Here is a 12,500-nt window from a genome sequence, read left to right on the forward strand (position 1 = left end):
TAAATTGGACAGAGCCAACTCAAGCAAGCAATATTACAAGGTGACTAGTTCTGCGTTAGGCTATTTACCATCTGCCTAAATCCTATTGCATGGCACATACAGTATCCTGCAAAAGTAATGCAAGCGTATTTCGCCGAAATTGACAGCTTTTCCTGGCTTTTTGACAAAAAAATATCCAATTTTCGATAAAAGCGAATTTTCAACGAAAAGTCATGATAATTCGCAAGTCATATTGTTTCCAACTACGTGAATTTTCGAACCAAAATTCCCTTGGAACGAAAATTGACTTCAAATTTTCGTGACTTTCGAAATTTCGCTCTTTATCTGCTCTTCTCGGACAGTCCCATGTATTTTCTGGACAAAAATTTGCCAAGTTCAAATCTGACGCGATGATTCTTTTGTGCCATCATTTCACAATGTGTAAGCTCTACAACAAACTCTTGTTCATTTACATAACAGTTCTACAAGACTCACCTAGATATACTCCAAAGGTTCCTTTTACTGTTTAGTCCACGTTAAAAGCAACCCAGCTCTTTAGACAATTATTCTTCGGTTGTTTCTTGGCTCTAAAAGGCCACTCGACAACATACGCCATGTTTTCGTAACCCAGACTCCGCGCATACTTCTTTTTGTATTTCCATAGCAACCGCTTGAGTTCAATGGTGCTAGCGTGCACCTACAATCATTCCTGTTGAAACTCTCTGGCGGTAATCATGCCAAAAGTTGCCAATTACATGCAAACACAAATCGAGGCTCTTTACAAGCAAGATCTCCACCCAGCTGAGATATTTAAATTGTTGAAAGGAGAAGGCTTACTCGTCAGCTTTGCCAGTGTAACGCGAATTATCAAAAAGCTTTGACTCACCGGCTTGGTAGCAAATCTACCACGTTCTGGAAGACCCCCCAAGCTATCTGTAGAGGCAAATGCTTTTATAGATCAGCAAATGTGAAGCAATGATGAGATGACGAGTGCTCAGATCGAAAAGAAGTTGGCAAAGCGGGAAGTTGCATTGAGTTCGTCCACAGTGCGAAGATCTCGGAAGCAACAAGGCTGGACTCCACAGCGGACTGCTTACTGTCAGCTGATACGCAACGCCAACAAAGTGAAGAGACTGGAGTACACTCAGCACATCAAAGAGAGTGGCGATACTCTTGACAACGTCATTTTCAGCAACAAGTGTTCCATTTCCCTGGTGCAGTATTGGCGCACCTGTTACAGGAAGGTAAACGAGCCAGTAAAGCGAAAACCAAAATCAAAATATCCGCTGAAGGTTCATGTCTGGGCGGGAATTAGCAGACATGGTGCCACAACATCTTTGATGGCATCATGGATGCTGATTTGCTATGCAACATCTTGGAGACAAGATCCAACTTGCAGAGATCAAACCATCAAACCCTAAAAACAATCTGTCACACAACGAATACAAAGCCCTTACAGAGCTCGTTAACAACACTGAGATCATTCTCAAAAAGGCAGATAAAGGAACAACAACTGTCATAATGAACAAGTGTGATAAAATACAAGAAGCTCAAACTCATCTCAACAATAGAGAACATTATAAACCTCTCAAAAACGCCATGACGGAAGAAACATTACAAACAGTTAATGAGCTTGTCACACGTCTTCACCAAAACAACTATATTGATGACATGACTAAAAAATGGTTTTCTCAAACACGCAATCCCCCTAAAATCCCAATATTTTATACGCTCACTAAAATCCACAAACAAAATCCGGTCGGTAGACCAATTATTTCGGGCTGCGAAGGCCCTACAGAAAGACTATCATCGTTTGTGGACAAATTACTACAGCCGATTGCGCAGTCACAGAAATCGTATCTTAAGGATACAACACACTTCATAAACTTTATAGAGAAGACAAAGGTCCCTCAAAATACTATTTTGGTGTCTATGGATGTAACAAGCTTGTATACAAACATACCGCAAGAGGAGGGTATTACAACACTATGCAAAGCATACGAAAAATTTCACAACTACAACCCTCCCATCCCATCCCATCCCACAATCTCAAAGAAATGCTTTCCCTTATCCTTAAAGAGAATTCATTCCAATTTATTGGAAAAAATTACCTCCAGACCCATGGAACTGCAATGAGTACGAAAATGGCAGTTGCATTTGCCAACATCTTCATGGCGGAAATAGAAACAAAATTGATAAACCAAAGCAACAAAAAACCAATAAAGTGGAAACGTTACATTGACGACATTTTCTCATTATGGGATTCCAACATAAAGGAAATAAACCTGTTCATAAAACAAGCTAACAACTTCCACCCTACAAACAAATTCACGGCTGAAATCTCAGAGATAGAAATAACATTTCTCGACACAATTATATCTAAAGGAGAAAGATTCAGAAACGAATCGATCTTTGACATCCGAACACATTACAAGCCGACTGAAACCTTTCAGTACACACATTTTACCTCGAGCCACCCACCAGGCGTGAAAAAAGGTTTTATTAAAGGTGAAGCCCTTAGACTCCTTAGAACAAACTCTTCTGAGACAGACTTTAATGACAGTATCACCAATTTTAAATCGCACCTCATTGCGAGCGGCTATCCTCACAAGATGATACAAACAACGTTATCAGAAGTCAACTTCGCCGGAAGACAGTTGGCACTCCAACCAAAAGGAAAAGCACGGAAACAAATCTTGCCATTTGTCACAACATACCACCCATCGGTGGGTAACCTTAAAAATATACTCATGCTAAACTGGGACTTAATACAAAATCAGCCTTTGCTGAACACTATCTTCGAGAATCCGCCCATCCTATCGTACAGAAGAGGTAAATCTCTTTCAGACAGGCTAGTTGAAGCTAAGTTATGAAGGCTACATTCAATTACAAGTAAATCATGTAGGGAGTCCGTATAGGCCTGTCACTACTTCAGCCACTGAAGGCTACGTTCATCTACAATTAAATCACACAGGGAGTCCGTGCAGGCCTGTCACTAATCTTTATCCTTTTTTCAAGGCAGGGAAATAAAACACATAGTGCACATGCTTGGGTGTATATCTTCAGGCTCGAAAAACTGCGATCATTCATACACGAATAAAGCCTTCAAAACAAGCACAACCTAGTTTCATAATAGAGCGGATCCAAAATACACCGCGGTGATTGGTTCCCCTCCATATGGAATGGGCCAATGATAATACATTTTCGATTCTCACTAACCACTCTTGCACATATAAAAGGGTCACCCGTCACAACTTATGCAGGAATAGAACTGAGTTGTTCTACTATTCCTACACATATTGCTGTTGTCAGTAAATAGCAACTGAAGAGATTCGTACAGAATCGAAACCGCCGGTCTTGCTGGAGACCAAACATATATTATCAAACACCATTTCATAATGACAGACAACATCCTACAGAAGTATCTCTCGCCATCGGCAGGATACGACAATGAAAACGACGACATCGATATACCCAAAACACCAGAGGGAATACCTCAAAACGATGACCTCGATTTGCTATACAACAGGAAATATGAAATGGAGGATTCTGCAGATGAAAAGAGTCCCCCAACATCACAAAGTCCCCCAGCATCACAAATGGAACCAAGGCACAAAAGCTACTTCCAGAAGAAACAAGAGCACAGCCTGTCTAAAACGTCTGCTGAAAACCAAAGAAAAAGCAGGAAACGAAAATATATGGACTTAGCCTCTTTAGAGACTAATATAAGAAATTCTAAGGATTCCATTAGGAAACTTGAAGAACACTTAAATAAGAAAACCTGTCCAAAATCCTTCCAATACTCGGCAAGGGCTAACATCCCGCCGGATGACACTTTTCTCAAGGAAATAAAACAGATCAAGGAACAAGCAGAACAAGGCTTGTCAGCGCACTCACGCGCTACCACAAAGGCGCTTAGAAAGCCAAGAAAACAACTTTAAAAAAGCAAAGCTCTTCAAAAACAGTAGCAAAACTGCCAACACTCATGTAAATAGGTCGACGCGAGAACAGTCGCATTCGGCGAACACCGAAAACATTGTAAATTACGATGTAAATAAGGTTGAAAAACTACAGCAAGATTTCAACGAGCTTAAACAAATATTGTACACACACGTGTTGCAGACTTCTTCAAACAATAAAGATATTGAGAAGTACAAAAGTCTCTTTCCTGAAAATCAAACCACCGTGAAGGGGCCTATAAAAAGTACAGGGATCCACACAAACATTAGACATAAACAGCGCCGAGCACACTTTACTCAAAAACGGATTGCCACGCAAAGAAAATCAAATGAGAGATTCATTAAAAATCTCTCCAACCTCCAACTAACTGACAACCAAGTCAAAGTTATTTCCAAAGGGCTCAAATTTGTCCCGACACCAGTGACAGATGAGAAAAAAATTAGACGCCAACTCTTGCAAGACTTTGAAGAATTTGCGAGACGAATGTGTCTACAATACATATTCCACGCAAAAAATACAGAACCGCACCCATTTCACGTCAAATCAGACTGGGTACCACCAGTTCAAAAGTCAGTTGCCCTTGAAAGCTACTTGGAAAGTGTCAAAATTCAACTTGCACAGATCAAACCATCAAACCCTAAAAACAATCTGTCACACAACGAATACAAAGCCCTTACAGAGCTTGTTAACAACACTGAGATCATTCTCAAAAAGGCAGATAAAGGAACAACAACTGTCATAATGAACAAGTGTGATAAAATACAAGAAGCTCAAACTCATCTCAACAATAGAGAACATTATAAACCTTTCAAAAACGCCATGGCGGAAGAAACATTACAAAGAGTTAATGAGCTTGTCACACGTCTTCACCAAAACAACTATATTGATGACATGACTAAAAAATGGTTTTCTCAAACACGCAATCCCCCTAGAATCCCAATATTCTATACGCTCACTAAAATCCGCAAACAAAATCCGGTCGGTAGACCAATTATTTCGGGCTGCGAAGGCCCTACAGAAAGACTATCATCGTTTGTGGACAAATTACTACAGCCGATTGCGCAGTCACAGAAATCGTATCTTAAGGATACAACACACTTCATAAACTTTATAGAGAAGACAAAGGTCCCTCAAAATACTATTTTGGTGTCTATGGATGTAACAAGCTTGTATACAAACATACCGCAAGAGGAGGGTATTACAACACTATGCAAAGCATACGAAAAATTTCATAACTACAACCGTCCCATCCCATCCCACAATCGCAAAGAAATGCTTTGCCTTATCCTTAAAGAGAATTCATTCCAATTTATTGGAAAAAATTACCTCCAGACCCATGGAACTGCAATGGGTACGAAAATGGCAGTTGCATTTGCCAACATCTTCATGGCGGAAATAGAAACAAAATTGATAAACCAAAGCAACACAAAACCAATAAAGTGGAAACGTTACATTGACGACATTTTCTCATTATGGGATTCCAACATAAAGGAAATAAACCTGTTCATAAAACAAGCTAACAACTTCCACCCTACAATCAAATTCACGGCTGAAATCTAAGAGATAGAAATAACATTTCTCTACACAATCATATCTAAAGGAGAAAGATCCAGAAACGAATCGATCTTTGACATCCGAACACATTACAAGCCGACTGAAACCTTTCAGTACACACATTTTACCTCGAGCCACCCACCAGGCGTGAAAAAAGGTTTTATTAAAGGTGAAGCCCTTAGACTCCTTAGAACAAACTCTTCTGAGACAGCCTTTAATGACAGTATCACCAATTTTAAATCGCGCCTCATTGCGCGCGGCTATCCTCACAAGATGATACAAACAACGTTATCAGAAGTCAACTTCGCCGGAAGACAGTTGGCACTCCAACCAAAAGGAAAAGCATGGAAACAAATCTTGCCATTTGTCACAACATACCACCCATCGGTGGGAAACCTTAAAAATATACTCATGCTAAACTGGGACTTAATACAAAATCAGCCTTTGCTGAACACTATCTTCAAGAATCCGCCCATCCTATCGTAGAGAAGAGGTAAATCTCTTTCAGACAGGCTAGTTAAAGCTAAGTTATGAAGGCTACATTCAATTACAACTAAATCATGTAGGGAGTCCGTATAGGCCTGTCACTAATTCAGCCACTGAAGGCTACATTCATCTACAATTAAATCACACAGGGAGTCTGTGCAGGCGTGTCAATAATCTTTATCCACAATTTTTCACTGATTTTGGGGCTCATTTTGTTGAAACTCAAGTACGTTTCCAACAGACATATTTACTTTCGTGAACCCTTCCTGCTTACAGTGCAATACTAAAAAAATTCTCCCATATCTCATTTCAACCTTAAGCTTGAAAATTCAATACACAACGTCATATTACAGTGTATAATTCACAAAGGCAGAAAATACCACAGAATCCTTTTCCAGCGAAAAATTTATTGAAACAAACAACATATTTGCTCTTAGAGGCGAAAACCTCTTCCTATTTCATTGCACGTATGAAGACAAGAAAGTCAATCATGTCAACTTACCATGTACTTCAGGTTCAAACCCTTTCCTGAAGAACCTTTTCCTTGAATAATGATGCACAAATAGTCGGTAAGCTTTCTTTCAAATAATTCTTGACTGTCACATTACTTTTTTTACCTGACTTTGTTGAACCCATAAGTTACCAGAGAATTTTCCATGTGGTTTCAGTGTTGTACATAAAACTACACTCGTGAGAAAATATTGGAAATACAGCTCCCTTTGATTTCGGCTTGACGGGGGAAAGATTGTTGTCGCAGTCCATTACTCGTCGCTTTTACGATTCCAGGTATTTGTTTTCACCGCCTGCCTAGTTTATCCAACTGAATTTACATTATTGACCTCCATAAGGGTATATTTTGTTGACAGATCCACTAAAATGCCATTCATGTTACAGGACTTTCGACACCATTGCAGGTTAAGTTTATCATTCTACTGTGTCCACCAGAGAAATCTACACATTTCCACCATCCTCTCTATCCTAATAAAATTTTTATCTACAAACGCGGCCTCAATTCTGCATTGTTTGTTTTGGAAAAGCGGGTTTCTGTAAACATTGTCACCTAAACAGAATTTGTGCCCAGTTTCACCGATCGATAAGTCGACTACAAAATCAAAGTTGCTAAAAGAAAATACTTGTGAGGCAATCGCAGTTTTTGTTGTGTGAGGCAATCATTTTTTTTTTTTCCGTTGGAAATAGCCGGTTAAACTGTCGTATCATTGAATCTATTTTCGATACGACTTTAGTTTGTTTACGCGTACATATTCTTGTTCAGCAATGTTGTTGATGGCGGCCGCCGATTCATGTCACAAAAATTCGCTGCTTCGAATTTCGTTATCTCGAATTTTTCGCTTCAAACCCTACGAAACATCGTTCAAAAATTCGATGACTTTTCGTAGAAAATTCGCGAGAACAAAGGACGAATTTCGACGAACTTCATTTGCATTACTTTTGCACAATAGTGTACAAAGCACAGAAGAGTACACCCTCTCCCATTCGGTGAAAGAAAATCTCACGCATCTGCTGTACGTAGACGACCTAAAGACGTACCATAAGTCTCACAAGAAAGCGGCAATTATGGCAAGAACGTAGAAGGACAAGTTTCAAGACATAGGCCTTTATTCAAAGAGTCTAAGCATTCTGGTACATGTATAAAGCATGACTTGTTACTAACCAATCGTTCATTGTCAACTGGCTCTCTCGGGAAATGGTGGCAAGTCATGAGAGCCAATTATGTTAGAGCATTTTACTTACCTGAGCATCATCCAATGCCATCTATGTACATATGTCACTATGAATCAAGGATGCCCCCTCAGGTTAGTAAGCCTAACGTTTGCCAGTGTGGAAGAGAAAAGTCTGATCCTGAAGAACAACTATGTACATTTTGTGAGGAATGTACCACATTTTTGGAGTGTGCTGCCAAATAAGAACATGTACAGAAGTGACAAAATACCAAAACCGATGTTATAGTTGTCAAATAATAGTGAACCATGATAAGGTATGGCATATGCCACTGTCCAAACAGTAATGTTGACTGATTCTTTAAAAAACAAAGATAGTAAATTAAAGTATGTTGTCAAGTTTTCCTTGATTTGTTCAATTTCTATTAAATTAGTGTCAACCTTGTTGAAGAGAGTACCTGTATTTCTTAAGTGTTCAGATGCTTTCCCTAGCGCTTGTCTCTTGAGCTTCTGGGCTTCGGATTCACCTTCAATCTCCAAGCATTTATTTCGTTGTGCACTGTCTCAGGCCTTTGACGATTCGCAAATTGTCCAATCCTTGGTTCTCCAAGTTGTCGCAGACCATTGCCTACCATGAATTCTAGCACTTTAGAGTGGTGTTGTGGACGGGTTTACATGAGCTGGCAAAGTTTTTTCAAATGCACCAAGTATTTCAAGGTCTTCCTGTCGTTTCTCCTTATTTGGTACTTGCAATGTGCATTCATTGGAATTCTCTATGGTTCCCCCCATTTTACGCAGCTCCCCTTTGTGGACATTGGCATAGGGTGAAGGGTATGTAGCTGCTTGGTTGAGCTCATTATTTGCATAGCTTTGCCAAGACTGATCAGCACTTGGCTGAAATTCAGTGGTGCATTGCTGGCCACAAACGGTCAAGACATTACCTTCCAAAACCTTCATTTCCTCAGTATGTCGCTTCCAAAGGTCTTCCATCACTGCATCCTTCTCTGACACACTAAGACAGTAGAGGAAGTAGTGGAACTCTCGGCTTCTTACCCTGGAACCAAAGTTCCAGCATGTCAATGAACCAATTGACATGCCCAATTCGCTCTGGAGCACCATCATCAGAACACTGGAAAATAAAGTCGCACTTGTTTCCATTAAACAACTCATTTTGTAAGGGAGGTAGTCCAAAATCATAAATACTAAGCCAGTAACTGAGCGAGAAACTCCAGGATAATTAGAAATTTGGCAAACATGACCACTATCTAAGCTCTTCACAAACTAAACAACTTTTAAAGGGCTACTGCGATGAAAATACACTTTCTTTAATCTTACCGGATATGAAAAGTACATCACCCAAATAGTAACTGTGCCAAATCTTAAGTCAAAATTCTAAAGAGAAGTCCGATAAATATGACTGTAACTTTGAAAGAGTCTGAGTTTGAAAGGAGGATTGGGTCGAGAACGGAACTGACGTCATAGTTACAACAAAACTCTGAAAAACGTGGCTAATTCAGTATGCAGAGTGGGAGTTTTCGTTGGGAAAAATAGGTATATTTTGATCTGCGAAAAACTATTGAATAGTTGTTGTTTTCAGCGTGTTGTGGCGACATTATGAGCTCCGTGTTGTCCAAGGCTGTAGTAATTCATCGAATCCTGCAGCTGGGATTTCCCTGCATTGATCGCCAGCAAACAAGAAAAAATTTTGACCCAAAAGGCCGGTTCGTGGTTTGTTCGGAACATTTTACCGAGGATTTCTTCAAGAGGTTGTTCCACATGGAAGGACATGTAAGAAGGTTGGAACCAGGATCCATTCCTACTGTTTGGCGAAAATCTGAAAAATCCGTCGATCAGCCGCTCTCACATAGGAGCCCTCATAAGGTATGCATAGAGTGCTGCTATTATTTTATACTTTAGTTATGTTCAGCTTATATTCCCTGTGCACTAATTGCAACTTGTTTTAGCTAGGAAATCTTACAATTCTTACTATACCTTCGCTTGCTTTGGCACAGGGCTAGAGAATTGTGCATTTAAAGTTCAGAGAGTTATTTCCACCTCGTGTTCCTTGGATTCTTCTCGCTTACATGTGATTTCCGTGTTTTTTTTCAACCAATGCGATACATTTTATTTTGCAGATATTGAAAGAAATACGTGAAGAACATGATAGACTTAGTGACCACAGCACTGCTTTGCCCCCGGTGCAACTGGAAACATTTGCATCCAGTACCTGTGTAGAGACCAACCCTGAATTAATGCAGGTAAAATATTACGTCTCTATACTTTTTCTTTTATCACCTCAGTCATTCTGTACCCATACTTTTTTCCTCAGTTCTTTGTTCGGGTGCCTCTATAAAGAAGGTACTTTTGGTGCTTCGCCACATGGGAATTCTGGTATATAATGAGCCCACTTATTATTACCACCAGAGACACCTCCTCATCCCAACGGTGATATCATTCTGGCGTAAATACCAGAAAAAAAGTTTAGACACTCTGAATGGAAAAGAGGTTGTTTTGGCTGGAGATGGGCGCCATGGTAGCATGGGCCATTCTGGTAAGTACGGAACTTATACAATCTTCTGCTGTACAGTGGGCCTTATCATTCACATTGTTCTTGTGCAGGCAAGTGATGCAAGTTTGGAAAATCCCCATTAGAATGTTACTTGTACATCCTCCAATTCGAATACTCCACCTTATAATATTATTAGTGACTACTTTTGATAAGCAATAGTAATTATAGTAATGGGAGTACATTGTATGATTCCCAAGTAATCAAGTGGTCCAATTACTAAACCTCCTGAGAGAAAAATACAAGACACAAACAGACACATACTTGAGGTTCCACAATAAAACCTGTACCTTAAATTACTTTCTAGGCTACCCAGGCTGGAAGCAGTTCAGGAATCGAGTTCAAGGCCTTCAAGGAAGCATTCACCTATCTGTTAGACACTGGCATGATTGTTAAGTCCTTCATATCTGACAGACATGTCTCTATTGCTAAATGGATGAGAGAGGAGTGTGGCAAGAAATGCAATGAACTTGGAAAGCCAGTTGTTAATCACTTCCTTGATCTCTGGCACATTGGGCAAAGTATGTAAATAGTAACATATATCAAAAAGTATAATTACTGGGATAAATCAGCAAAATGCTTTTGATTACAAGAGTCAGTGGCTTCTCACATTGAATGGAATCAGTTTGGTTTAAACATGTAAGTTGCATTTTGAATAATCTGATTGCTATCAATGGTTTTTATCTTTCTGTAGAAATCCAAAAGGTCCTAACCAAACTTAGCAAGGAGAAGAAGTGCGAAATCATTGGCCGCTGGAGAAAAGCATGTGTGTGACACTTTTACTGGGCAGTAACATCAACCTAAAAATGCCTTGGGGAAGTTCAGCTTGCCAAATTTCAAGCCTTCCTTAGTCATGTTACTAACAAGCACAAGGACCTTAAAATAGGCTGTTCAATGCTTGCACCCATGGAAATATTATCACTCCAAAATTGTGGATGTCCAAAGGTGCACTGTACATAATCGTTAGAGTAAATTGGATATAATGATACTGCAACAACAACTTTCTTTTAACTGTCTTGTAACTTTCTAATCAAGTTTCAATCTATTTTATTGATTGCAGTTTCACAGGCCTACGAAAAGTTATGTTTAGCCCTAAACAAGAGCACTCTCACAAAGGCAACAGAGAAAGCATCCTCAGTGGAACAAACAAGTTGTCTCGTGGGTTACCATTCAGTGGTTAACCAGTTTGCACCAAAAATGCTGGCCTTTTCCTACTTGGGTATGCTTTGCAGGTAAACAGCTTTTTTTCATTTGCTTAAAACTTGGAGGTTAGCAGATGGTGTAATAGGGCCAATAACTATGGTTATTGACCAAGTATGCTTGCATGCAGTTGTGTCGTGGACCATAAACTCCCCAAAAAAGAATGAGGCCAATATTAAGTCATCTTGACCGAACAAGCTTGAGCAATAAAGAATTTATATTATGGCTTTCAGGTAAAATTTTCTTTCGGGACATGGCCGGTAGTCCCGAGAACGCTAGATAGCTCTATCTTGCCTGCTCGCATAGCCAATCACAGCACAGGATTTGATTCATCTTGCCCGCTCGCTGAGCTAGAGATATAATAGCATTAGCAAGTCAATGAACTCTATATTATATTTTAAGGTCAATATTAGCTGCCCTACATTTCAATTACAACCTGAGACGGGAAAGGACAACCAAAGCTGACTGCTACTTATCCAAAGTATAAAGAAGGAGGTGCAACAGTAAGAGAAGCAAGGGTACCTCCAAGTTATGGTAACTATGTAACAATTGGTACATGCACAACTCCAGATAAGAACATTGCAGACTATTAGAGTACCAAGTCTAGTGGAACTTCTATTATACAATCCTTGATTTTACATTCTGTTTGAATGTAAAATCTTTGCTGCTTTAGCAGGCATTTGATTATAAAGCAGACTTACACGTACTTTCTTTTATTTCTGTATAATAGAGATTTCATCCTAAGGCATTGAATGGCATAATTATGTTAAAAAAAATTGTTTACCTGTTTTAAAATATGTCACTGAAATCTACCAGACCATGATCAAAACACCAACACAGGAACTGAATCAATTAGAAGAGGAATTGAAACAGCAGGTACCAGAGCCAATACACTCTATGCTTGAAAGGAGTCAAGGGAGGATGCCATTCAAAAGCATAAATCGAGGAAGCTGAAAGAAACTGTTATTGTCCCCCCAACATGTACAGGTAAATGGCTTAGCACTTATTGCACGGGCCTACATACACAACTACACACACACAAAATTTGACAATGCCATTGATTGAAATTATTTAGA

At 39.5% G+C, this 12,500-nt stretch overlaps 1 protein-coding gene and 2 pseudogenes across 1 annotated transcript; 2 read left to right on the forward strand and 1 right to left on the reverse strand.

The window, feature by feature from the left end:
* Positions 1-4,422: 4,422 nt before the first annotated feature.
* LOC137980686 (uncharacterized) lies at positions 4,423-5,499 on the forward strand. The gene has a single exon (XM_068828123.1). It carries the CDS (start codon positions 4,423-4,425, stop codon positions 5,497-5,499), a length of 1,077 nt encoding a protein of 358 aa, XP_068684224.1.
* A 2,647-nt stretch (positions 5,500-8,146) lies between these two features.
* LOC137980687 (uncharacterized) overlaps positions 8,147-12,500 on the reverse strand; it is a 7,626-nt pseudogene continuing 3,272 nt past the window's right edge.
* Positions 9,996-12,500, forward strand: part of LOC137979824 (uncharacterized) — a 2,626-nt pseudogene continuing 121 nt past the window's right edge.

This window comes from Montipora foliosa, chromosome 12 (assembly GCF_036669935.1).
Source record: "Montipora foliosa isolate CH-2021 chromosome 12, ASM3666993v2, whole genome shotgun sequence".
Classification (NCBI taxonomy): domain Eukaryota; kingdom Metazoa; phylum Cnidaria; class Anthozoa; order Scleractinia; family Acroporidae; genus Montipora; species Montipora foliosa.